The following is a 27284-nucleotide window of genomic DNA, read 5'->3' as shown; positions in this document are numbered from 1 at the left end:
TGTTTTTGTTATTTTTCTTGTATAAATGTCCAGAAAATATGGTTTGAATTTGCTAAAAGTATGACCACAATAAATCCTAGCAGCCAGTGATAAATATATCTACTTACAAGTCAGCATGAAATATTTTACTTGCATAAAAAAGAACAGTTGCTGATAAAATCTATAACTTCATTTGTAATATTGTTGTCTAATATAATTGATTATGAGGCCTTCTTGTGTCAGAGTTCACTAATATAGATAAGATATTAATGCCTGTCCCTTTTTTCATGGAAATAGAAGACGTTCTTTTAACAATATTTAAAAAAATGTGGCTCCTCCTCAGTTTCTATTATCCTGCTCAATTTTATGTTAATTTGTACATGCAAAATTGGGGGCCCTGAGTCGCAGAGTGGTCTGAAGCATTCTCCATTACGGATCACTGCCATCTCACCTCAGTCCACGTGGGTTCAAGTCTAGGATTTGGCCAATGTGGGTATGTGAGAAAGGTTGCCAGAAGCTTCTCGTGGGTCAGTGGGTCTTCCGAGGGTTTTCCCGGGTTCTTCCTCCACCAATAATACTGGCTGCCATGCTTAGTCTGTTGTGTGCTGAAAAATGGTGTTAAACCCCACAACAGCAACAACAAAATGCAAAATCTGAATTTGGTGTTTTTGAACTTATTCATGATTTTCACGTTTAACATATTTTTGAAAATGTGGGGACTAGTCCTCTTTTGTTGCATTGTAGTGTGTATCCTGTCAGAAAAGCCAGCCATTCTAATTTGAGTAAAATAAAATGAAACGAGTACTGGTATCCCAGCTCATGTGGTTTTATCATCCCCATGTTGACATACATACCAAGTAAACAGGGGATGCAACAGTTAAAAAATCTATAAATGTTTGATCTGAGAACCGAAATATGTAATATTTATCACTTGAGAGATAAATACAGTACATTTTGGATAAACTTGTAATCTTTCCTTGCAAGTTGTGTTGCTTTTCAGGAAGAAAGTCCATTTGAAGTCTGATCATAATTAAACAGATCTAAACCTCTATTCAGTTGTGCAGGGGGGCCCCAAGTAGCCAAGTGGTCCAAAGCACTCACTGTTCCAGATCACTGCCGTCTCACCTCTGTCTATGTGTGTTTGAGTCTCAGGCTCGGCTAACATGGGTACATGAGAAAGCTTGCCAGTAGCTTTTTGTGGGTCGGTGGTTCTTCCTGTGGTTTTTCAGGGTTCTTCCTCCAACAGTTACAATGGCTGCCGTATATAGCCTATCTTGTGCTGAAAAAGGGCGTTAAACCCTACAATAACAACTATTCAGCTTTGCAGAGTGAAAAATATTACCAATATTCAACCGTAAACTAATTTCATGTGAACACTAAAACATTCATGTCTGGACAAAGCTTTAGAACTTTTCCTGTATAAAATCTTTATTTTTGACAGCATGACTGAACTTAAAATCCTTGAAAAATAAGCTGTATTACACAGATCACCATCATCTTATTTTGTACTGAAAGAGAGAGGGAGTGGGTGGACATAAAAAATTGTGCTTCTCAAATTAGTGGGGCATGGAAGTTGGATAATAATAAGTGTATTTTAGGATGTGTGTGTGTGAAGAAATGTACTACAATGGAGAAAACCATGTTATTTAATTTCCTGATATGAGGGGTTGTCTCATTACATAACTGAAAGCTAAATATTAAATCCATTTGTACTTCATTTGTAAACAGCAATAATCGACTCATGTTCCCATTAGTGACATCCAGTATGTGATAAACTGGTAATGTTCACCCATGTGAAACACTAAAATGCTATGTATAACAGACGCCACTGCATTTGTTTCCTTTTTTCTAATCCAAAATGTGCATAACCAAAGAAACTGAACCATGTGCACAATGAAAGTTAAAATTTTGAAAGGATAAAGACTGAGAAAGAAATATTGTTAAAAATCTCTTGTTGTTCTTTGTTCTGAATATTCAGAGTACAATTTCAGTTATGATAAAATGTGGGGGAAACTAAATTCTGTTAAGTGTAGTGGAAACTGAGGTACCAACAAATTGCTGACATTACACAGACTGTACATCTCATTGATTTGGTGTCAGCGCATCATTGCTCCACAATATCTAAAGACAAATTTGCTAATAAGAAATACACTCTGCTAAAATTTATTCTTTGAGTAATTTGGATTACAAAGTTGCTAAATGCAGCATTTATTCTGCGATTTCTAACACCAGCCCATATTCAAAGGTCATTTTTTTTTATATGAATGGAAATCCATAAACCTAATGAATGTAGAAGATATTCATTTCTGTCTTAAAAACAATTAGAGAAAACAAAAGTGTCTTATTTAATATAATCATTTTCCTTCATGACCTGATATTCTATTCTCCATGGCAGTACTGTACTGTAATAATGAGTGGAGGATGGGGAATGGGGCAATTACCCTGGGTGCCAGAGGTCTTGGATTGTCAAAACCATGGGTGCCAGGAGTTTTGTGGTGTCAAAACCATGGGCACCAGAGGTCATGGGTACCAGAACCCCTTTGGGCCATCATCATCACCATGGCCACCATCTATACTTAGCATGCCATTGCTCTTTAACAGCAATTAGAAAAAATAGGTTTTATTTAATATAGTCCTTTCCTTCATACCCTGATAATCTACTCTCCATGGATGCACCAGAGCTTTCTATGATTTAATAATTTGGTTTCACTTCCTGGTTTATAACAAATCAGATTTATTAAAATGTTCAGAGGGGTATGTAGTGAACCCCAAAATAAACACCAAAATCTACACAACGAAGTTTAGAATTTGTCAAATGGAATAGTGACTAATTCAGTACTGATTTGATTATATGCCTATTTGATTTTTTTAAATATTCAGAGGGGTATGTAATGAACCCCAAAATAAAATATCAAAATCTACACACACAAGTTTAGAATTTGTCAAATGGAATAGTGACTAATTCAATACTGATTAGATTATATGCCTGGGTGTGTGTTCCCACAACTATCAAGAAATGTTTCAAATGTGCACAAAACATTTGTAATGTGTCCTGTTAGTATAGTTTATAATTACTAAACTGACTGCTTATTGCTGGTGCAGTACACTGACAACTTCTGATTCAATGACAAGATTAAATTGTTTTGCATATTTAGAACACATAATTAAAGTTCTTTATGCATTTGTAGCCAATTTGCATACAACATTAATATGATGCTTATGCAGAGCTCTGACACAAAACATTGTACTTTTAATAGGAGAGCACCAAGAGATTACAGGTATGGTATAAAATTGTCAGATTCATTACAAACTTGAATCAAATTTACCTACTGGGAAAATTTTAGACCTGTTAATCAAATTAAGAAAAAAATGCTTAAATGGACACTACACTCATGGGAGGCCACTCCAAAAACTACTTTCTTTGCGCATGTCACAGAATATGAACGGTGTCCACAAAGGGTAACCACTCTGACAAGGTGGAAACAAGTATTCTTTGATAAAATACATCTGATTTTATGAAATGCTTAAGCCCTGGATATAGTTCAGTGTATTTTCTGATAAACATTAAAACCTGTCTTGAAAGACCACTGTTAAGTGAGACCACCCATCTTAAGAGACCATATTCTCAATACACATATTGATTTTACAGCATTTTGACCTGTTATGAGACCACCTGTATTTAGAGACCATACTTATTTGGCACATAAGGTGGTCTTTCAAGATAGGTTCTACTGTACTTTTTAATAGAAAATTTCTGGTAAAAAGTGCAGCCACCATAAACAAAATGTTGGCCATTCAGCTCTTTCCACCCCAATTTCATATTTTTCACCAAGGTAAGGAAAATAAAAAACAATGAGCACTCATTATAATTATAGGTATATTTATTTCATGGATAACATTGATCTAAACACACCTACTGTCCACAAAAGAAATGTTGCTACCTATATATGGTAACAAAAACCAGGATTTCTTGGGGTGAGGTTAGGAACTTTGTGAATTATAAGAGTGAATTGGATTAAACTGATATATACTTTTAGTAAATGTACAAAATATAATTCTTAACATGCATTAAACCTGCACCCATGTATTTGATGCTAATACAATTGCAGTTAATGAGAAAAATGACTGCCTGAAGTACAAATCACACATGGGCTCGTATTTTTAGAACTCTCTTGGAACAAAAATTGAAGAATGAATTTGCTAGGCCCAGTCTATAAGGCAGGTGGTGGTGTCCAGTTTTTTAAGTTCATAGATACTGCTGAAGCCTTAGTCAAGGAGCTTGTTGTCTGCTTAATGCCATCTTTCAGCACATGATAGGGTGTACATGGCAGCCAGTATATCTGGTGGAGGAAGAACCACTGACCCTTGGGAAGCTACTGGCAAGCTTTCTCGTAAACCCACATTAGCTGAGCTCAAGAACTGAACCCACATTGACCAAGGTGAGATGGCAGTGATCTGTAAAGATGACCACATTGACCAAGGTGAGATGATCTGTAAAGATGGGCACATTAAACCACTCAGCTACCTGGGGTCCCCACGGAGCTTGTGACTAAATGATTGCAGCATTTTTCCAAAGAGGCCATTATGAATTTGCAACCGAATTTAAAAATTAAGCAGACTATTCACATTCACAACTGAAATAAGTAATTATTCTTTACATAATTGTAAGAAAATGTGTATTTGTAATTGAGGCAGGGACCACTCGATTACCAGCAGTTTTGTGAACAGCTTGTGCTGTGGCCTTCCATTAAACTCTGAAACCACAAAAACCCAACAATTTATGTTTAAATGAGCAATCAGAAGAAAATGTTATGGTATTGATTGTCATTTAATTACAAGAAAGCTGTAGCAGGCTATCAAGAAGATATGCATTCAATTTATAATGGAAAGGAAATGGAGTAATAATATGGCAATATTCATAGCATATAATTAAGAAAACGTTTGTTAGTTGGCCCTTAATGAGGGAAATCAACCAGAAAATGGTCATGGAATTGTCCAATTTATACGGAGCAGTTTTGTTTATTTACAAATTACAATCTTTAACCCTGAATGGTGTTTTTTTTCTTCGGCAAGTCATAGTAGATATGAACAACAATAAACTACTGTGGGCCTTGAAGTTGCAAAATGCAAGTAAGCATCCTTTAAATGATTCCGATATTTGTTTATTTCATGGATATGTACATGAAGGCACCAAGGTAGGTTTTTTATATAAACTTTTGAATAAAAAAAGAAAAAGAATAATTTCACTAAAGTTACCTAATAGCTGTATATATATGAGGAAAAATTTAGTCTTCAAATGTTTTATTTAATTCTAAGCTTTTACGTCAATAAGTTTTGACTAATCAGATACGATAGTCTCAAATTTAACAGGATTGCACCATGATAGCTGTACTCAGTCACTATAAGATGAAGTGGATTAAACTTTCTCTTCAGGCGATGCTGTACATTTTGCAAGTGATAATGATTGGAATTTACATATTTTTAATGAATCTACATTTCTCACTGGCAGATTGCTTTAACATTTATTTTTAGTAAATTTCTGCACATGTAAGAAGATGGATATTGCCTAAAAGAAATATATATGCATCAGAAATATATATTTGTAAAGAAGCAAATCAGTTCTTCATGCACAGACAATGTATACAAGATCTACATTACTTGACTGAAATTCTGTGTTGGCAACTCGTTTAAAATGGAAATAGAACCAGTCATTTATAAATTAAAAATATATATAAACAATTACATGCTTCATTCATTTCCTTTGTAATTTCATGTTAATAAGCCGGCCTATAATACAAGATGCTAAATCGTATTGCACAAACCCAGTCAACAGATTGCTCAAGGACAGAGTTATATTTGATATGGTTAACTTGTCTGATTGTATGTCCTTCACAGGATGTGACAAATTTATTTATTAATGTTAACAGACATTATAAATTATAAGAAAATTTGGATAACTGTGGCATATTCTTTTTATCAAGCTCACTTACATGCAGTACCATTGCAGTACTATTATACATACATTCTCTCTTTCTCTCTTTTGCAACACAACAATCTGGTTCAGTCAATCAACATTACAATGCTAACACAGCATTCACCATTCAAGACATTTCTCCTTAACTGATGGATCAGTTTATGGCCAAATTTTACATATGTAATAAATAAAATGAACTCTCAATTAAATTCATTTTATACTTTGGCTCATATTTTTTCATTCAAAAGATGAAGAAAAATAAGAATTTAAACAGTCCATCTAAGAACAAACACTGAGTAAAACTAACAAATGTCAAAAATGATTTTGATAACTTTTTTGCCTCTTTCTTTGGCTCCATCAGGAGAGAAAAGTACTTGAGTGGCACGTTATATGCCCTCCCTGTGTTTGAAAGTCTCTATGTAGGCACTAGTAGGGGTTAATGGACTCCAAGGGTTACTGACCCATGGATCTCAAAATTACCTTTACATTTGGTAAAAGTATGTGGACTAAACTTCCATGTAGAACCCTTGGACCCCGAATCTATAGGTTTCTATATTACACTAAGTGTAAGCCATCTACAAAGTTTGGTCAAGGAACTTACTACAAAAGTAATTATGTGACTAGGCCTCTTCCACACAATAAGAGCAAGCCCTCAAATTTATTTTTCAAGGTAAGTTATTTTGAAAAAACTTTTATATTCAGCTATATTTGACTTATTTTTCAACATATTAGTCATCCACAGTTTTGGTGAAGGTATGTGGTTGAGAACTGGGATGTTTGCAAAGAATCCAGTCTTCTGCTTTCAGTTGCAGTGACTTTACCATCTTAATCCCAAAATTGATAGGCCTTTTCCTTACCTAACATAGACATAAACCAAATTTGGTGCAGGTCTGGTGTGCAGAACTAGTGGTATTGTATCTTGACTGGTTGACTCCAAATCTGAAGTGCTTTTTCCAAAGTCTGGTTCATTTCTATGATGTAAAACTAGTATTATTTGTGCAGAAACCATTTTTCTTTCAGTCACTGATCTTGACCTCTGACCTTTTGATTCCCAAATCAATAGGATTCTTCCATAGCCCTATTGCAAACAATCCTTTAAGTTAGGTACAGCTCTGTGATATAGAACTAATATTATTGTCTAGAAATCCCTTTTCTTCCTTCATGTGCAGTGACCACGACCTTTTACCTTTGTTTTCACACCCAGCTTCTTACCCAGAGTGTAAGCCATCATCAAAGTATAACCATTGGTGCAGGAGAACTTGAGGTATTATGTGGAAAATAAACTGGTAACAGACAAATGGATGAATATCATTTTAACATACAAAGGCAGGCCCACAAACAATTGCAGAAATATATAAATATAATTCTGATACAAATTATGCAAAGTGTTAAACTAAGAAGATCGTCATCAGCAGTTGTAAAGTGTTACAAGAGAATGAATAGCCCTATGCTGTGAAAACATCCCAAAATAGATGCATACAGCTTGTTTAAAACACTGTATTTTAATAGCTTATTAAATAAACAAGAACTAATAACCATCCATGATCACACATATTCATGTAGTTAATCACAACAAAAATAAATAGAGCACTATGTACAAGGCATAAAATCTAACAAACATGGAAAATAACCCAAAACATCTAAAGCTGCAATAAGAGAAAGGTATAACTACTTAGACACTAATATATGTATTATTACTTTAGATATTAAGAGAAATGTATAATTACTTTATATGAGCAAATACAAGATCACACTATAAAGAAGATACAACATCCATATTGGATACAGAGGAACTTCAGTGGAAAAGCATCCTTTAGAAACTAAATGTACAAGTACTGGTACCATTGCTGCATGACAGTAATGAAATTATAATTAACCTGGTTCTTCTTGTTTCTCATATAATTTTAAAAAAAAGCAAAGTCTAAGCTCCAGTGTGTATGTAAATATTTACCACATCAACTGAAAAATAAACTGGTTTTAGAATTAACGAGTAAAACAGTTTAGATAAATATATAAAATATGTAATACACACAATTAAACCTCCTTCAATTGTGCACAACCTACAATTACACTACCAGCGTACAAAACTCAATTACACTACCAGAGTATGTACAACACTAAATTACACTACTAGAGTGTGTACATTTAATTACAGTACCAGAGCATGTACAAAACTCAATTACATTACCAGTGTACAACATTTAATTACACTACAAAGAGTGTGTGCAACACTCAATTACACTACCACAGAGTGTGTACAACATTTAATTACACTACCACAGTGGGCACAACACTCAATTATCATATATACTCACTTATAGGTATAATCCAACTGCAAACTGGACAGAACTTGATCTGCTATACATGTAGTAGAATGCACTGGCAGATCCGGGCTGATGTAGTTTGTTGGAAGTAATAAGTAGAACAAGCATAGGCCCTGATCTGCCAGAGCATTATGGGATGGCAGCTCTGGATCTATGTTGTTTGCAGCTGGACTTGAGTGAGTACATACTAGTGTACCTTAGAGTCTGCATACCATGAGCAACAAAATCCCATATAAAGAAAAAAAATTTAAATAAAAAAAAGTGAGTAGTCACATATTTTATTTCTATTATTAACTTTTTATAGACAACCCAACTTTTTGCAATTTTATAGACTGCTTCATAATAGGATTAGGATTTTACAAGAATATTCTTTTTAAAAAAAAAACAACAGATAAAGCTGCAAATGGCAATGTTGGCCACGTTAACCTACTTCTATGTTAATGTTGGATAGTACGACTGATTTTCACTTGGAAATGTTTAGAGACGTGGGCTATTTTCATGAACACAACAGACATTAATGGGATCAATGTGTCACTACCCACTGTTTTATACACTAGTGTAGTAAAATGTTTGTTGAATTAAGTGACAACAACATTGTTCATCAATAACAATAGTCAATCTTGGATGTAAAGCAGATCCATATATGTACAAAGTGATGTTTTCTGTTAGCATCATGTGTAATATTATGAAAATGGACAATTAATGGATTTTATTTCTTTCCCTGTATATCAAATTCCTTTTTAAAAAACTCCTTGCATTCCATTTCTTTCTTACACTTAGTAAACATAAAAGCTCTCTAATAACTTTCAAGTACTGCCTATAAAAAAGGGAGCGTAACTTAACAACAATATAAACGCAATACCATCTGGAAGAATTTGTCATTTGTTAATTGACCATCGAAGAATCAAGAGTTAGTTAAAATGACCATCCAAGAATCAGAGTTAGTTTCACAACGTCACTAGGCTTCACTCAAACATTACAATTAACAGCCACATCTATAACAACCGTATTCTCAGAATAATGTACTTGTCCCTTTGATCATGAACACCAGCTCTTTGAAAACATATGATGGAGAAAGATTCATATATTCCAAGAACCCTGGGTAAACAAAACAGTTGCTATGCACTTTATCAGATAAACTTTGTTTTCAAATAATTGTCTACTTCAGTTTTAAACAGTGGATCCATGAACTTTCATTTAAGACACCAGGCAGATTTTTCATAATACATAATATTGGGGAAAAAACCTGTATGAATGAAAAGTTCCTAGTGACTAATTTTGGAAATAGAAAAATATTACGCAGTACAATATAAACAAAAGTCCTCTAGAGATGACCCCCCCCCCCCGCCGTTCCCTGTATATCTAAAGACTACACCGAAAGTAACAAATGGTCCAGCACTCTCAGTCTGTAAACCCTATTGTCCACTGCCGTCAATTTATGAATTACTTGTGCTACAACTTATTTACATAACAGAATAGTGAATGCAGCAAATGTTAGGTATGCAAGGGCACCTCTACACAAGTCGCTTGACATGTGTATCAAGCTTGGCTGAAATGGTTTGAGTTATGAAAAGCTATATTAAAATTCCTTACTGTGCAAAATAAAAATAAGATTGAGTCATCCACCCCCCAACTCCTTCCCAAAATGTCTTTAAAAAGACAGAAGAATTTGCCAAATTTATCATATATTTGCATCTTTAAAGTTATTGTCAACAACCAGTTCTTGTCACGTTCTCAAAATGCATAACTTTTGAAATCTGCAATAACTTCGTGTTGTCACAGGCATTAGTTACTTTCATAGTAAGTGTTAAACACAACAATTAACAATGACTTACAATCACATTTATTCAAGAGGAAGACCTCAATTACAATGGCTCCATCTATTTCACATTACTTTGCTGGGGGAAGCATGCACCAGGGATGCACATACCAATGGAATATCAATAAGGGGACATAATGATGGTCCATTATTTTGTTACGTGTAAAGATTGTGGAAGTCTAAACAAATATACACATTTAATGAGTGATACATAACATAGACAATGTTATTTTGAGATCCACCTGTCTGGGAAAATCTGCCGTCATTAACGAAAGTAATGATGTAATGTCGAGACCAATTCTGCATCCTGAAATTATTAACATGATCATGATGTTGGGTACAAAAATGTAAAAGGAAATGCACTTAACGAAATAAAACAAATCACTCAAATAAATAAATAACAGTGATGTAAAACTGGATCATGAGAACTGGTTCAAAAATGTGAAGACCTCTACTCCAACTAGGCTAATTTCATATGTGGCCAATACTACAAGCTATCACGACAGAAACTTTAGGAGGTAGTTTCAGAGCAAACTAGTTTTAATGCTGAGGTATTGCAAAATACATTGAAAACTGATTTTGAGAATCAAAAAGGATATTTGTTTTACTAATGAGAATTGGTCAGATGCTAGTATGTTAAGTTCATAATTACAAAGTACACTGGGGCATGATAGGTGTCATGTTTGTGGGGGATATTTCTCAATAGCAATGACACATATGGATAACTTGTGATAGAGATATATACAGGGACATGATATGTATCGTGTGTGGTGAGGCTTAATTCTCAATAGCAAGAAACACTCTGGATAACTTGTGATAGAGATATATACAGGAACATGACATGTATCATGTGTGTAATGAGGCTTAATTCTCAATAGTAAAAGACACTCTGGATAACTTGTCAGAGAGATATATACAGGGACATGACATGTATCATGTGTATGGTTAGGCTTAATTCTCAATAGTAAAAGACTCTCTGGATAACTTGTCAGAGAGATATATACAGGGACATGACATGTATCATGTGTGTGGTGAGGCTTAATTCTCAATAGCAAAAGACACTGGATAACTAGTGATAGAGACATACTGAATATTCTGAATGGTTTCTGAGTTTTGTTCCAGAAATGAGTGTCAATAACCAATGGATAGACCAGCTGAAGGACAAAAGCTTCACAAGTATTGAAACTGAAGAACAGTGAAAAGCAAAAGGCACATTTAACCACTAGTCTATTATGTGTAGCAAATTTTATAAAGTTATTTCGAATAGCTCTGCATACTTTTACATCCACATATTTCCAATAACTGAAAATTCATCATACAGAAAACTGTACAAAAAATTTAAACCCATTTCCAGGGCCAGAAACTGGTCATCTCTGAAACAGAAACTCTCATTACATGAGAGCTCTGGTTTTGCTCTGGACATGAAAATGGGACAGGTGGATGGATGGATGGAACCTATTTCTTTGCTGTGGTTTTGCATTATGCTTCAGATACGAAATGGGACAAGTGGATGTCATCAATGTAACAAAACAAAGCTAAGAAAAGCTTTAAATCTCAAATAGGTAGGAATCAATATCCCATATCTCTGGAGATGTTCTTTTTGTTAAGTTCTATCACCATGCATTAATATTCATAACCATAAAAAACCCTAATTAAAAATAATCATAATTTGTTGGCAAATCTCTTGTAACTTCAATTACAAACATTTAACTTGAAAAAATAAATGCCTAACACCATCACATTAGAAAGTAAAATTCTTTCTCAGTTTTTAAACAAGGCTTCTTAATAAAACAAATGTCAAATTATAAATTTGGACAAATAAGGGGTTAACTTCCTTTACTGCCTTTTTACAAACATTAAAAACCAAGGTTTTTTCATAATAAGTATTTCATATAAAAAATGTTACAGTCTATCTGTAAAGAAATGCAGGCTCAAAAAAATAAAGCAAAATAATGAACGTTTGTCACAACAAACTTTTGCAACCAAAAAACACATGGACCAGTATCCACGCAATTTTTTTGTCTAAGTTTATCAAGCATAGAGTATACACACTTATGTTAATAAAATACAGAGGCTAATTTTCTCGATGGATCAGATGACTGTTGACAACACTTGGTAAACTAAACTTTTGCCATTCATAACTTGTAAAACATTAAGTCCACTAACAGTTAACGTCATACATTTTATATGGCAAATTGAATTTTCAATTGAGCATTTTGGTACCTTACAGTACCCTCCCATCATTTGGGGACTATATAGTACCCTTTGAGCATTTTGGGACTATAGAGTACCCTTTAAGCATTTGGGTATTTTTGTGTACCCTTTTAGCATTTTTGTACTTTAGAGTACCCTTCTAGTATTTTGGAACGTTAGACTACCTTTCTAGCATTTTCGTACATTAAAGTACCCTTTTATCATTATGACAGTCTACAGTACTATCTAATCATTATGGTATTTTAGAGTACCCTTTAAGCAATTTGATAATTTAGATCATCCTTTAAGCATTTGGTATTTTAGAGTACCCTTTAAGCAATTTGATAATTTAGATCATCCTTTAAGCATTTGGCAGTCTAGAGTACCCTTTAAGCGATCTGATAATATAGATCACCCTTCAAGCATTTGAGATTTTAGAGTACCCTTTAAGCAATCTGATAATTTAGCTCACCCTTTAAACATTTGATATTTTATAGTACCTTTTAAGCAATTTGATAATTTAGCTCACCCTTTAAGCATTTGGTTTTTAGGGTACCCTTTAAGCAATTGATAATTTAGATCATCCTTTAAACAGTTTGGTATTTTAGAGTACTCTTTTAGATTTTGTTACTTAAGAGTACCCTTTTCAAGTGTGAAGAAATAATATGGTCAAATGGTTTAAAAAGTGAAAGAGTAAACATAATTCTAACAATTCAAAAGGCTTTCTGTTTGGTCAAGGAAATTAATACAACTAATCAGGTGCATTTTATGGGAACTGTTTTCTTAAAGTTAAAAGTTTTTTGTTATAATGAAATACTGTGGGAAGATAATGTAAACAGTAGCATGGTAGATTTATCTTTTTTTAAACCATTTTAATGATGTGGAAATTTAACTTCTATTACTACATGATCACATGGATATAATTTGCAGTCAATTTCAACAGGTGTTTGATATTTTTTTAAAGTAAGTAGCAGCAGCAATAATAAACAATAATAATAATAATAAGAATAAGAATAAGAATAAACATGTCAAATGGTAGAGTTTTTTTGTTTACTATCTTTCCTGAATAAAAAAATTGTTAGGTCTTGTTTTTTATGGCACAGCAACAAAAACAGGTTATTTAGTACCAAAGTAACTGAGTCAAATGCTTGCCCAAGGACAAGTCATGATAGCCAACCAGGTCTGATCTGATAGCAGGATTCAAACCTGCACCCTTTATGTCATGAGTACAGCAGACTAACCGCTAAACCACAGCACCTCCATAGAATTATTAGTGAAACTGGCTCAGGTCTTAGTATCAATAAAAGGGGAACAGTTTTGTGCAATTTCATAAAAGAATGGACTGAAAAGAATTTCCAGAAATCTACATGTCCATATTTTCTTTCCTTTTTCTCTCTTGAACTGTTGAGCATAAAAACCATCTCAGATATTCTTGTGAAACTCCAGCTTACTAAATTTGGTAACAAAAATATTCTTTTAAATGTCTGAGTTCACAAGATACCTGCAATGTAAACAAAATTCTCTGCTATGGCTTTGACCTTGAACCTGATATCATGCATAGATAATGAATGAACTTTTCTCAGACACTGTCAAGATATACCCCCTTGCTAAGTTTGGTCAAAATCTATAATTAACATACTCAAGTTACTGAACTGACATTATTCAAAATACTCCTTGGACATATCCACAAATTTGATTTAATAAAAATTCATTCATACTTGTCTGTGTTATTATGCTCAAAACAAAATAAAATTACAGATAACCAAACCCCATGTCCAGACCTTTGACCTCGAAATCAATGTCAACTTGTTTATTGGAATGCAACTAAATAGAAAGCTTGGTCAAAATTCATTTGCATACAAACAAGTCACTGCATTCATCAGCTCAATGAACTATAAAACTGTGAGCAATGACCTCTGACTTGTCCCCAAGATCAACTGGGTTGGGTATTCAAAGTGCCACACAAAACTACAGGTATGATGTTGATCAGAACTGTACCTATCTATATATCACAGGTGAAGTCTTTTACTGAAAACCCCATGTCACTATGACCACCTGTTGAGGAGGAAAAGTGGTAAGATTATCAAGATGGCTGTCATGTCTGCTATCTTGAATGTCCAAGGGGTACTTTTCATTAGGGTCCAAGTAGATATCATAAGAAGTTTTTTAAAATGAGAACGCAATGTTAATACAGTCATTTGTTCCGGAGAATCATTATAATAAGATTATCAAGATGGCTGATGAAGGATTTCAGATGAGCAGTGTTTTCATCTAAGGCCATGAACTCAACACAAGCTTTTTAGTGAAATCCCCTTGTCAACATGACCATCCATTCAGTAGCAACTGTAATAACAAACCTTTCATATTTAATTCTGAGGGATAACAGACAAACTGCTAATTCTTTTATTTTCTTTTTTACACTTAAATCGACCATTTCTTTGAATAAGATAATTCTTTCCTGTTATTATTTTAACCTCTGATATCAAAGCTAACAATTGTTACTTTCACTTCAAGTAAAATCAAAATGTGTCAAATATTACTTCTCTTGTAAATTACTCAATCAAAATTTCAAAGTCATAATTATGTTCTGAGTGGAATTTAAAACAACAATTGAAACTACTCAAGTTTTAAAAGACTATATCTTTAAGGTATTTCAGTGATGAAGCTAGTCTGAGAGAGATAATTGTCTCAAAAATCAAAATGATGCAAATAGTGCAATACTAGCAAGTTTACACAAAATATCTAAGATTCAAAATACTGGCCTTTCCAAGCTAGACTAAAAGTTACAAAACAGATCCATGTGGTTGTTTTAACTGCCATTACCTATGAAAAGACATCACTGAATTTCTATTAAAATACAATAAAAACTGTTCAAATCTGGCAAAAGAAATTTGTGATAGAATTACACTTTTCTTGGTCAAAAGCACAACACTAAATGGATAATACACAGTCTTCCGTGTGCAAACATTTGCCAGAATAAGAGGAAAAAAGATCAAATGGGTTTAATGTCTTTTCTGATTGCTCCATAAAATTACTTAGGAAACAGTATTTTATCATTATTATTACATCAATTACTATAAAATATATACCAAACACCTACTAAAAGGATTTGTTTTAGCACAGATAAACTACGCAAGCAGCATGTGAAATGAATTCCAGTGCTTAATTACAAGTGACTTAATAAAACCAGTCAGAACTGGCCTGATATTGAATTTTTTTTAAAGAACTTTCATTTTATCACATGTTCTCATTCCAATTGTCCCAAATCTCTCATAATGGCTTTTCTATATCCCCTCCAACTCTGTTGGGAGGAAGATGAAAAGTTTCAAATGACTATAAATATAGATTCCATATAATAAACATACCTTGAGAAAATCATCTCTAATGCTGAAACATTTATATCAGCAGTACAGTGGTATCATGGTCATATGGAAATAAGTCAATGTATGGCAAGAAAGGTATAAATATTACACTAAAGAATTTACAATTGATGAAATTTTTAACTACGACAAAGAAATTGAAAAAAATTCCTGTCATATCACAACATACAATAATTTTCTTGACAGAAAAGTAATCCATAAAGAGGTTTTATATAAATGTCCACTTGGACAATAAAAGAAATTCATTATGCTAAAACAGAAAATGATCATAATTTAAAAACACTACTATTTCTAGACAGCTTTCCAATTATCAATAATTACTGAACATACTATATACATGCAAAAATGAGCCCCGTCTTTGAATTTTTAAAATAAAAAGCAATCTCGTTTTTATATCAGCCCATATACCTATAAACAAATCCTATTCTGGTCTGAATAATAAATATCAAATTTTAAGACTAGACAGTATACCACACACATGCACACACACACCATTTATTTTTTCAAGTACACAATTTTCCTTTAGCTGCACACACTGATTGTAATATCATTATTTTCCCTTTATGGTTCAGGGTAGCAAACATAATGCATAAAAAAATTTTTATTAGTTGTCTACTGTACATTGAAAAGTGAGTTACAATCACATAAGCCAGCTTTCTTATCAGTAAAATCAAAGTCCTGAGAATACCGATGGGTTGGACAGTTGAAGTGATACTGATTTACACAAGATCATATCAAGAACATAACTCTAGAGATATTGCTATGCATGTTTTTTTATAATACAATAAACATACTGCTCAAAATAATCTTTCCAAAATTTTTCAAAATTTTCTTTTCATGACATGTCACAGAAGAATTTAAACATCTGAAACATTATTGGAAGAATTAATGTGTGATTTTCTTTGAAAAGTAGTTTCTGATATTTTTTAAAGTATTGTGGAACAATTTCCAAAGGTGGTATTTACTGTCAGGTCTATTCATTTACCTAAATTTTAGTTACCTCCCTTAACATATACAAACTGACCCAAAAGGCCAGTGAATGTATACTTTTTTCTATTTTAAAGCCTCAATACTGCCATTATGTGAAAAATGTTGTATTTTCAAATCACCTGAATAATACTGAATCTTGAAAGATATTGGTCCTAAACATCGTTGATTGTGTTTAAAACTAAATATCGATGATTCATCACATTCAGAGCCATGTAATTTTCCATGAATTAATCCTATGTTGATTGGCAACATCTGCGAGTCTACCGATATCAATCAATCGAAAGCGGGAACACAAGATTTGATATATCACCATTAGTAAACAGAAGAGGCCAACACCAGCTATGTTGCATATGGTTGGTGATCCTTACATGATATATTTCTAGATTACTTTTTTCCAAAATCAAATGTATACAAAATTAAGGAAAAGGGTCAAGCATGCTGTTTATGATACATGTACAAAATTATTTAATTTCAAACTTCAGATCTGCTTAAAAAGTGTGCCTATATCTTTTCTTCTGTAATCAGTGTATTCACCATCTGTGGCTGTTGTTGTTATCAGATTAGTCACAAGCAGAATTTGTGGAATTTATGATGTCACTACTTTTGGAGCATTCCCATACATGAATAAAATTAGGAGCAACTTTGGTGACTGAATTAAGAGGTGGTGCATCTTAATTCTAACCTGAGGATCTTGTTTATTTCAAAATAATGGTTAATGTCATTTCCTTCCTTCCAAACTTTTTCTAGACTGGTAGAATGCTGAAATTTATGAAAAATGGCAGCATTGAGGCTTTAATAAGACCTTGAAAAATGTGTTACAATTATTAGTAACAAATATATTGGGTAAAGAAGAATGAACACTATGCCATGTGCATGGATGGACTGAAATCTCTCAAAGCCAAAAATAGGCAATTTCATAGCTGACAGGATGAAGAATTTATCTTCTACTCTCTAGTTTTATACTGGTTAAGTTGTCAGTGATTTGTATAATTCTTAACAACACTACCTTTCAAGTAATGTGAAGATTTTTACCATGTTACTTCTTGCCTACTGCTTCATGTATAAATGAAGACCTTGCCATTACATACATATCTAGGGAGATCTTTCATTCCAAGTGACATATCCTGGTGCTAGAAATATTTCCTATGAAGCGTCAAAAAGAAAAATTCTATCATCACATGCAAAGACGTTTCAATTACCAGTGACTACCAGACCTATGTGGTACATGTAATTTTAATAATTCTACTCAATAGAGGGACTGTTTTATACACTGTATTAATGAATATGTAATACTAAGTTTACATTTATGGTGTTGTTCTTTATATAAGGCCCCAATGAGAGACCAACCCTTGACAAAGACCAGCTTTTCACCACAGTAAGGATGGTTTCATTAGCGTGGGATATATTATGTCCTCAGGTACATATAAGTAACTAGATCATGAACTGTGTTATTGCCACTGCATGCTGTAGAGACAGCAGTGAATTTCAATGATAGCTTGGTTAAATATTTTAATTAACATTCGGGATTTGGATGCTGGCATGTCACAATAGCAATGAATCTTTTTTTCACAACAGTAGCTGGCAAGAAGCAGCTTCTGAACCTGTTAGGATGAGGGAAGGGGTGTAGGGGACATCAAACTTTGTCTTCTTCAGGCCACCAAACCCAGACGGCTGACTTTGGCAGATAAAAAGGTATGAAGAACAAAAACCAATGGTTTTGGGCAAGACTCCAAATCCAGCTCCTGGTAAAAAAAAATAAAAAACAAAATCTGAAATATAAACATGATTGTGAACACCATCCACTGAAAAAAAATTCAGATTACAATAGTGTATGCACATGTTAATAACTGGGTACCTTGATTCACTACTGCCAGACATGACTAAGTTCAGAATGTATAGTAACTGGTTACTTCGATTCAACATCACCAAACATGAATAATTTCAGGGCTGTTCCAGTGAAATATACCTGGTACCCAGAGATGGCACTTGTAATGTTGGGTAGTCACCCATGGATGCAGTTTAGAACCATGTATTTTTTCATATCAACTTTCTGAGTAACCAGAGTATCCTGGCATATATTTTTTTAAAAGTACCTTCCCTGGGTACCATGTAGGTTTAAATGGAACAGCCCTCAGACTGAATAGCATATACACATGAATAATAACTGGTTACTTTCATTTACTATTACCAGACATGAACAAGTTCTAGAGAACACATTATAACCCAAGACATTCTTTCACAACAAAGAAATCAGTAAACTTGTGGAGACAAATGCATTAACTGGGTTAGAAAGTCAGAGGTCATTGCAGATTTTGTTGGTTTTTAACTTTGCTGCAAGTACAGTGAAACCAATGACAGTACACACTTTATGACAGGCAGTAAATTAACTGCAATTTGGTTAAAAATTTATTTAGCTTTTTGTATTAGCTTGTATGTAATGTACTGGTCTATAATATTGCTTCAAAAAGATTATAAGGAGATTATTAAAAGTATGACTTTAAACTAAAAGAAAAATGAACTAATAAAATTATTCTCTGAATGGACAATGCATTTGTTTGTTAATTGTGCATGTTGGTTTATTTGTATGTTTCAAGAGAGAGAGAGAGAGAGAGAGAGAGAGAGAGAGTATGTTGTGCAGGTTGAAATATCCTATTTCAAGCTGAAAAAGTACAAATCAGATGAAAATTTTTCAGTACATTTTGACCTCAACATTTTTTATTTGACCCCCAGTTCTGACACCAAGTTTTTTTTTTTTACCCTCAATTTTACACCCCTGGGGGATACACTATAACTGGTTACCTTGTTTCACTATTACCAGACATGAATAACATCCAATTGATTTTTTCATTCAGTCACAAAGACTGGAGGTGGAAAATCACATAACAGCTATTTAAATAAATTCTCATTAGCAGGATCTCCGTCCAATTAAAACCCACAAGATAGTGTTATTTACCAGTAACACTTGAAATTTGATAGGGAAGAGATAGGTGAATTATGTGTTATTACCAGTAACACCTGAAATTCGATAGGGAAGAGACAGGTGAATTATGTGTTATTACCAGTAACACCTGAAATATGATAGGGAAGAGACAGGTGAATTATGTGTTATTTTCTATCAAAACTGGAAATTGGATATGGCCAAGACAGGCAAATCATGGCAGGAAAGAGAAGCAAAAGGCATGTTTATATCTGACTCAGTAATCTTCATGACTTATGACATTGACATGTACTGAATCGCTTTGATTTTGACCCAAGAACTTGAGGGCTGTCAATCAGCACTGGTACCGAATATAACTGCTTACAAGTCAAGTGCAACTGCATATTACACAGACCCAAATCAGTCAGTGCATACAGCACCAGCAGATCTGAGTTATGCAGTTTGTTAGGAGCAATCAGTTGAACAAAGAACATAGACCCTGATCTGTCAAAACATTATGCGATGACACATCAGGGTCTAGACATATATGTTAAGAAAGATGGTATGTAAGGAAAATGTAATTGAAGCTCGATCATTATAATTTGATATGACTGAAATTAATCCATATTCAATACTACGTCAATTTATACATTTTGTTTGTTTATTCATTTTAGCATTGGAGGGCAATAAAGGCAGAATGGATTTGCAATAATGTGTCAATAATATGCTGAAAGTTCTATTTATACTGTCTTGACATAGTCATAACTTTCAAACACTGATTGGAACCCTGTTTCAAGTTAGTGAAAATATTCAGTTTACTTGTCATCTTAAGTTCCCAGTGTCAGAAATTTTTAAACTGTGAAACAATGAAAAGAAAATGATAGAAATAAATGTATTTATGCCTTATATGACAACAACTTCTCTAAAAGCGAAAAGCAATGAAATTTCTAATTTGTGTTTAAAATCGAAGTTTAAGGGATGAAATGGATAACGATTCAGTAATTCACCTCTTCAAATGTGCAAATTCTGATTGGTCCGTATAAAGGATAATGTCAACAATAAAATGATGAATAGGTATAGCTCATTATTTCAGGTCCAAATAAACAATAATTTCAACAATAAAATGATGGATAGGTATAGCTCATTATTTCAGGTCCAAATAAACAATAATGTCAACGATAAAATGATGGATAGGTATAGCTCATTATTTCAGGTCTGTATACAGGATATAATCAACAATAAGATGATGGATAGGTATAGCTCATTATTTCAGGTCCAAATAAACAATAATGTCAAAGATAAAATGATGGATAGGTATAGCTCATTATTTCAGGTCCCAATACAAGATAATGTCAACAATAAAATGATGGATAGGTATAGCTCATTATTTCAGGTCCAAATAAACAATAATGTCAAAGATAAAATGATGGATAGGTATAGCTCATTATTTCAGGTCCCAATACAGGATAATGTCAACAATAAAATGATGGATAGGTATAGCTCATTATTTCAGGTCCGTATGCAGGATATAATCAACAATAAAATGATGGATAGGTATAGCTCATTATTTCAGGTCCGTATACAGGATATAATCAACAATAAAATGATGAATAGGTATAGCTCATTATTTCAGGTCCGTATACAGGATATAACCAACAATAAAATGATGGATAGGTATAGTCATTATTTCTGGTCTGTATAAAGGATCATGTCAACAATAAAACGATGGATAGGTATAGCTTGTCATTTCAGGCTGTATAAAGGATAATGTCAACAATAAAATGATGGATAGGTATAGCTCATTATTTCTGGTCTGTAAAAAGGATCATGTGAACAATAAAATGATGGATAGGTATAGCTCATCATTTCAGGCTGTATAAAGGATCATGTCAACAAAAAAACAATGGATAGGTATAGCTCGTCATTTCAGGCTGTATAAAGGATAATGTCAACAATGATGGATAGGTATAGCTCGTCATTTCAGGCTGTATAAAGGATAATGTCAACAATAAAACGATGGATAGGTGTAGCTCGTCATTTCAGGCTGTATAAAGGATAATGTCAACAATAAAATGATGGATAGGTATAGCTCATTATTTCTGGTCTGTATAAAGGATCATGTCAACAATAAAATGATGGATAGATATAGCTCATCATTTCAGGCTGTATAAAGGATAATGTCAACAATAAAATGATGGATAGGTATAGCTCATTATTTCTGGTCTGTAAAAAGGATCATGTGAACAATAAAATGATGGATAGGTATAGCTCATCATTTCAGGCTGTATAAAGGATCATGTCAACAAAAAAACGATGGATAGGTATAGCTCGTCATTTCAGGCTGTATAAAGGATAATGTCAACAATAAAACGATGGATAGGTGTAGCTCGTCATTTCAGGCTGTATAAAGGATAATGTCAACAATAAAATGATGGATAGGTATAGCTCATTATTTCTGGTCTGTATAAAGGATCATGTCAACAATAAAATGATGGATAGGTATAGCTCGTCATTTCAGGCTGTATAAAGGATAATGTCAACAATAAAACGATGGATAGGTGTAGCTCGTCATTTCAGGCTGTATAAAGGATAATGTCAACAATAAATCGATGGATAGGTATAGCTCGTCATTTCAGGCTGTATAAAGGATCATGTCAACAATAAAACGATGAATATGTATAGCTCGTCATTTCAGGCTGTATAAAGGATAATGTCAACAATAAAATGATGGATAGGTATAGCTCGTCATTTCAGGCTGTACAAAGGATAATGTCAACAATAAAACGATGGATAGGTATAGCTCGTCATTTCAGGCTGTATAAAGGATAATGTCAACAATAAAATCATGGATAGGTATAGCTTATCATTTCAAGTCCATAAAATGGATAATGTCAATAAAATGATGGACAGGTATGTAAAACATCTGAAAGGAACGTGGATGGGAAAACTTGTAGCCAGTCATAGGACAGAAGTCTACACATGGTGACTATAGGGTGATATTCACCTTATTAATAGTAAAAATTCAAAACTTTTATTTAACACTGTCATCTTAGTAACCTTACTGATGCAAAATACTTGATGAACTTTTTAAGAAAACACTTAAAAGCATGATATTCACCCCATGATCATGCCCTGGATATACCATTCTGACTTTTTAAAACACTCAGGGATGCTTTCACATAGGAATTCAAACAGTAAACTAGATAAACAAATTTATAAGCTGTGGTTCACATCACAAAATTTGTATTTGACGCAAAGGTGACTGGTACTTAATACATATACAGTAGTCCCCCTCTTGAACGGCCCCCCTGACCAGCGGCCACCTGCTCCTTATGGCCAGAATCCGTTGGCACCGACGAGTTTGTGTTCAAAAGTACCCCTCATGAAAGGCCACCAGGCTAACGCGACCAGCATATTAGTGAAAAATGATAAAATTTACCCCTCACAAGCGGACGCATTTTATTTGAATATGTATCCAGAACCAGTATTGTATTCATAATGTGTGTTAAGTAATCCGATTTCTGTTTCCCGATGTCAGGTTTTCGTTACTGAAAGAAGTGTTGAGTAAAGTACATTTACCACTAAGGTTAATATTATATCATTTACGCCTCACGAGAAGCCAAATTTATTCCATAAAAACCGAGAAAGACTCAAATTTTAATCATACAAAAGGGTACGTACATGTAATCCAATTAGCCTTACTGCTGTGTTATCATAAGATGTCCGGTTTAGTCACTCTGATAATTGTTAAGATTACAATTATCGAACAGTAGTAACAGCTGAGAGGTGGCAGTATCGATGTACAATACCCAAGTCAGTAGGAAAATGGTTTAACAGCCTTTATGGCTTCCCTTAGTAAGATGTTGAGCTTGTTCACTTTGGTAATCAGTGACTATTACTGCTGACAATAACTGTCAAAATTACGAATCCTAGCGGCCGCGAGGTCAAATCTGCGTGATGTTAATGGTACATATCGAAGCCGTTTTGGCCTCTCTCATTTAGTGTAAAGAAATGTATAAAAACAATAGGGTACCAGACTGCGACTAACGAATCACGTGACAAGATCACTTCCTTTAAAAACACATGGCAATTTGTTTAGATGCATACAAAATTGTTTTATCAGTATTGTAGTTGGCAACATGAATAACTTACTGCAAAAAGATCAACATGTCATCGAGGAAAATAAAAATTCTCAGTTTAGAGGAGAACGTGAAAGTAATTCAACTGATGGGGGGGGGTCATTGAGGATCCTTGCAGAAAACTAACGTCGGGAAGACTCAGATAAACAATATCGTGAAAGATAATGAAACAATTCTGCAGAAGTGGAAAGGTGAAATGGACGGAGAAAGGAAGATTGTTTGAGCCAGGAGACGTTTGTATCCTGATTTGAAAGACAAGAAAAAGCAAACATTTTGTCAGCTGAATTGGGATATGACGACCTTACCGCAAGTAACGGATGGTTGCACAGATTTCAAGTGCGACACAATATCAAGAGTTCTGTCATTAGCGGCGAATCAGCTGATGTTAATAATGAAGATGTTGAAGATTGGAACAAAAGACTAAACAATATATGCAGGGGATATGACAGCAAGGATATTTTTAATGTGACGAGACTGGTTTGTTTTTTTAGACTGTTACCAACAAAGTGACAGATGATGTGAACTGTAACATAATTATAAAGACAGTTTTAAAATTGTATCAATGGTTATTCATAGCATTCTTTTGCAAATGATGACAAAGTTTGTTTTACATTTATTTCACATCATGCATGTGATTTTTTAATTAAAACATTAAATAATTAAAATTAAATATACTTGTGACTTTTTTCATATGTATTTACTATTCGCATTTGTCATCCCCCTCTAGAAAGGCCACCAGCATTATAAGGCCACTTCCCTGCTGCAATAGGGGTGGCCTTATAAGAGGGGGACTACTGTACATATATTTGGGAGCTAGGGTAGGTATTCAACCTGGGTCTGAATCTGACGAGTCCACTGTCCCATGAAAAATTTCAAAAGCAGCCGCCAAGAATTTGACAGTGGGGTCCAAAAACAAAGACTGCACTATAAGTTAGGGCTTGAGTTATCGAGGGATCTCCATAACAATATGAAATGATGCCATCCTCGACAGACAGGGGGTGCAGAGAAGCGAACTGGTCTGTTTAATGGCCGAATACTCGTTTGAAAATTGCACTGGGATTAATTGTCAATAAAGTGTTTTTTAAAAAAAATGAAGTTATTCGTTTTTAAGTTAAAAAAATTACTTTTTTATTCAAGATGACCAACCTCATAGATCATTAACATTGTTTCAACTGGTTTCAACAACCTTCACATTTGCACGAAAACATTGTATATTACATCACTGCTTTATGTTGTTCTTAAATAGTCTGGTTCCTGGATCCTTATGCTCTCTGCTCTGCTCTCTACTCTTATGGAATGCAACTCAAGGAGCATACATAGCAGGGAACCAGACTAGCTATTGATTCAAATTCACAATTAAACAAGATTCCTGTTATTTAATTAAAACTGAACATTTAGATCGTGAAATAGCCATTATCGTTGAAAGTAATTTTTTTTGTTTTGTTTTCACATAAATTACTGATGCCATGATTTCATTGCATGTAATAGTGAAACTTCTTCTCATCCATGAAGAAATCCCAGAGTGCCAATTCAGGAATTACAAATTAACTCAAACTCTGAAACTAGCACTTCATCGATAATAAATAACAATAAAAGAGAATTTTATGTCATGAATTCATTTCACTTGGTTGACTCACTATTGTGAATGAATATGCTAACTTAAGGTAGTTTAATTATATTACGTTCTCAAAAAAAATTGTGTTCGATTGATCGCTTGAAATGAGTTGACCTGACACTAGGCAGGGTCCGCTAACTCTTAAGCAGGTTGAATCTGCATGCCTTATAACTTTTTAATTAGTCCAACCTCTTTATTTGATATAAGAAATGTAATTAACTTGGTAATACAAGGTCGGCTTTTAATTCATTGCAACATTACAACAAATACTTATGCAAATTAGGTATCAAAACACAGTTGGCACTAAATTAGATTCTCACAGAAATGATGACAGACATACAGCAGTTATGGTAGACTGACATATTTCACGTTTGAATAAAACAGGGCACATTGTTTTTATGATTGTAACACATAAACCAAACTAAAAGATAAACTAAAACATGCATTTCACTTGATAAAGAAAAACGTATTTAATTGGAAATTATTTATTAAAGTGCGACCTCAACCTGGCGTTAACACAATAGAACAATAATGACTATATGGTACATATAAAAATAAACCTCTAACTATATAAAAATGAAATAATACACAAAAACTTTAGGTATTCAAGATCCTAGAGCAATGAATTACATAATATTGATTGTTCTAAGATAAATAATTTACTAATGACAGGTTTCCGACAATGAAATGTAAATTTTTCATAATTTTCACAAATAAAAGTAGTATCAAAAAAATAAAATTACAATGATATGTCTTGAATTCTTTAAGTTAAGCATTAAACTTGCACGTGAGGAATATTGTGCAGAAAAGTGGAATTTGTTAAACATTTAAGTTGGATTTTTTGGGGGACAAGATTATGACTGATGTTCAATAGACTCAGTGGTACCTTGTTCAAGATCAATGCCAGGATCCGTTTAGAATCTGATTATTTACGATCTTCAGGCAAACTGCTACAGTAACTTGGCAACTTCAGGTATTAATGATATGCATTTGTTTTCTCTTCAATTCTGAACTCTGATCTTGTGCATACAATAGCTCCACTTGGTATGTAAAAGTGAAAGTACTGCAATATCTTGGACACTGATTTTTTTTCTAGTAAAATATGTTTCTATGCAAATACATTACCAAATCATAATACCTCACAAGAACTCTACTACCTCACAAATCCAGCCTTTCCAGGTTAAAACTTTTAGCTAAAAAGCTAAAAGTTATCTGCCCACATAGGTGGCAGTCAGGCAGAGTGATCACCCCTTGGTACAGGGCTTGGCATCAAATCCCAACAATAGATCAGTTATAACTGGAGCAGAAGGCACATTCTCTAAATGTATATAACTGCAGGGAGGCTGGGATATTGAATGTGTATTATGACTGGGTAAGTATTTGTGATGAAACGTACTGTACAAGAACTTTTTTTTTGTTTCTTCTTTTGGTATGTTACTCAATCATAATACCTTAGAAGAATTGGTAAGAGGAGGAGGGAGATGAATCCCTTACCCAAGAGATGCCATCTTCGGTACCCTAAGGTATGTGAGACAGCTTCTAGATAACCCGACTGGAGAAGACTACATGTGTCAAGGAGTGGCTTCAAAAAGGGAAAGTTTTCTCTCGACAAATTCAGCAGCATCTTATGAAGCTGTTGAATGACCTGGAAAGCTGACCTGTTGTGTCATGGCTAAATGTCCTACCAGACTGAGTTGAGACACTTGGGATGAAAGATCTAGATAATGTTACATTTTTAGGCTCTAACAAAACAAGAAAAAAGTGAAGACAACAGAGCTTTGTAAAATTTAAGAAATAATTTATTTCCTTGAAAAACAAGGTAAAAAGGAGAAAAAGAACTAAGTTTTACGAATTAAATCCAAAAATAATCCAAGAATTAAAAAATATAAGTCCTAGTACTAAAAAGGTTCTAATGAAACAGAGTTAGAATCCAGATGAGTCCTACTGACGTGTC

The 27284-nt window shown here is 33.7% G+C and overlaps 1 protein-coding gene across 1 annotated transcript in view; it reads right to left on the bottom strand.

Moving 5' to 3' along the window:
- Positions 1-3842: 3842 nt before the first annotated feature.
- LOC149783046 (beta-1-syntrophin-like) overlaps positions 3843-27284 on the bottom strand; it is a 51730-nt gene continuing 28288 nt past the window's right edge. The window contains exon 6 of the mRNA XM_089934644.1: positions 3843-18401. Within this exon, the coding sequence (XP_089790770.1) occupies positions 18309-18401 (93 nt within the window). The 3' untranslated portion in view covers positions 3843-18308. The remainder of the gene's footprint in view (positions 18402-27284) is intronic.

Source organism: Sinohyriopsis cumingii, chromosome 15 (genome assembly GCF_028554795.1).
Source record: "Sinohyriopsis cumingii isolate HCF-2022 chromosome 15, ASM2855479v2, whole genome shotgun sequence".
Classification (NCBI taxonomy): domain Eukaryota; kingdom Metazoa; phylum Mollusca; class Bivalvia; order Unionida; family Unionidae; genus Sinohyriopsis; species Sinohyriopsis cumingii.
This window is presented reverse-complemented; position numbering and strand designations above follow the sequence as displayed.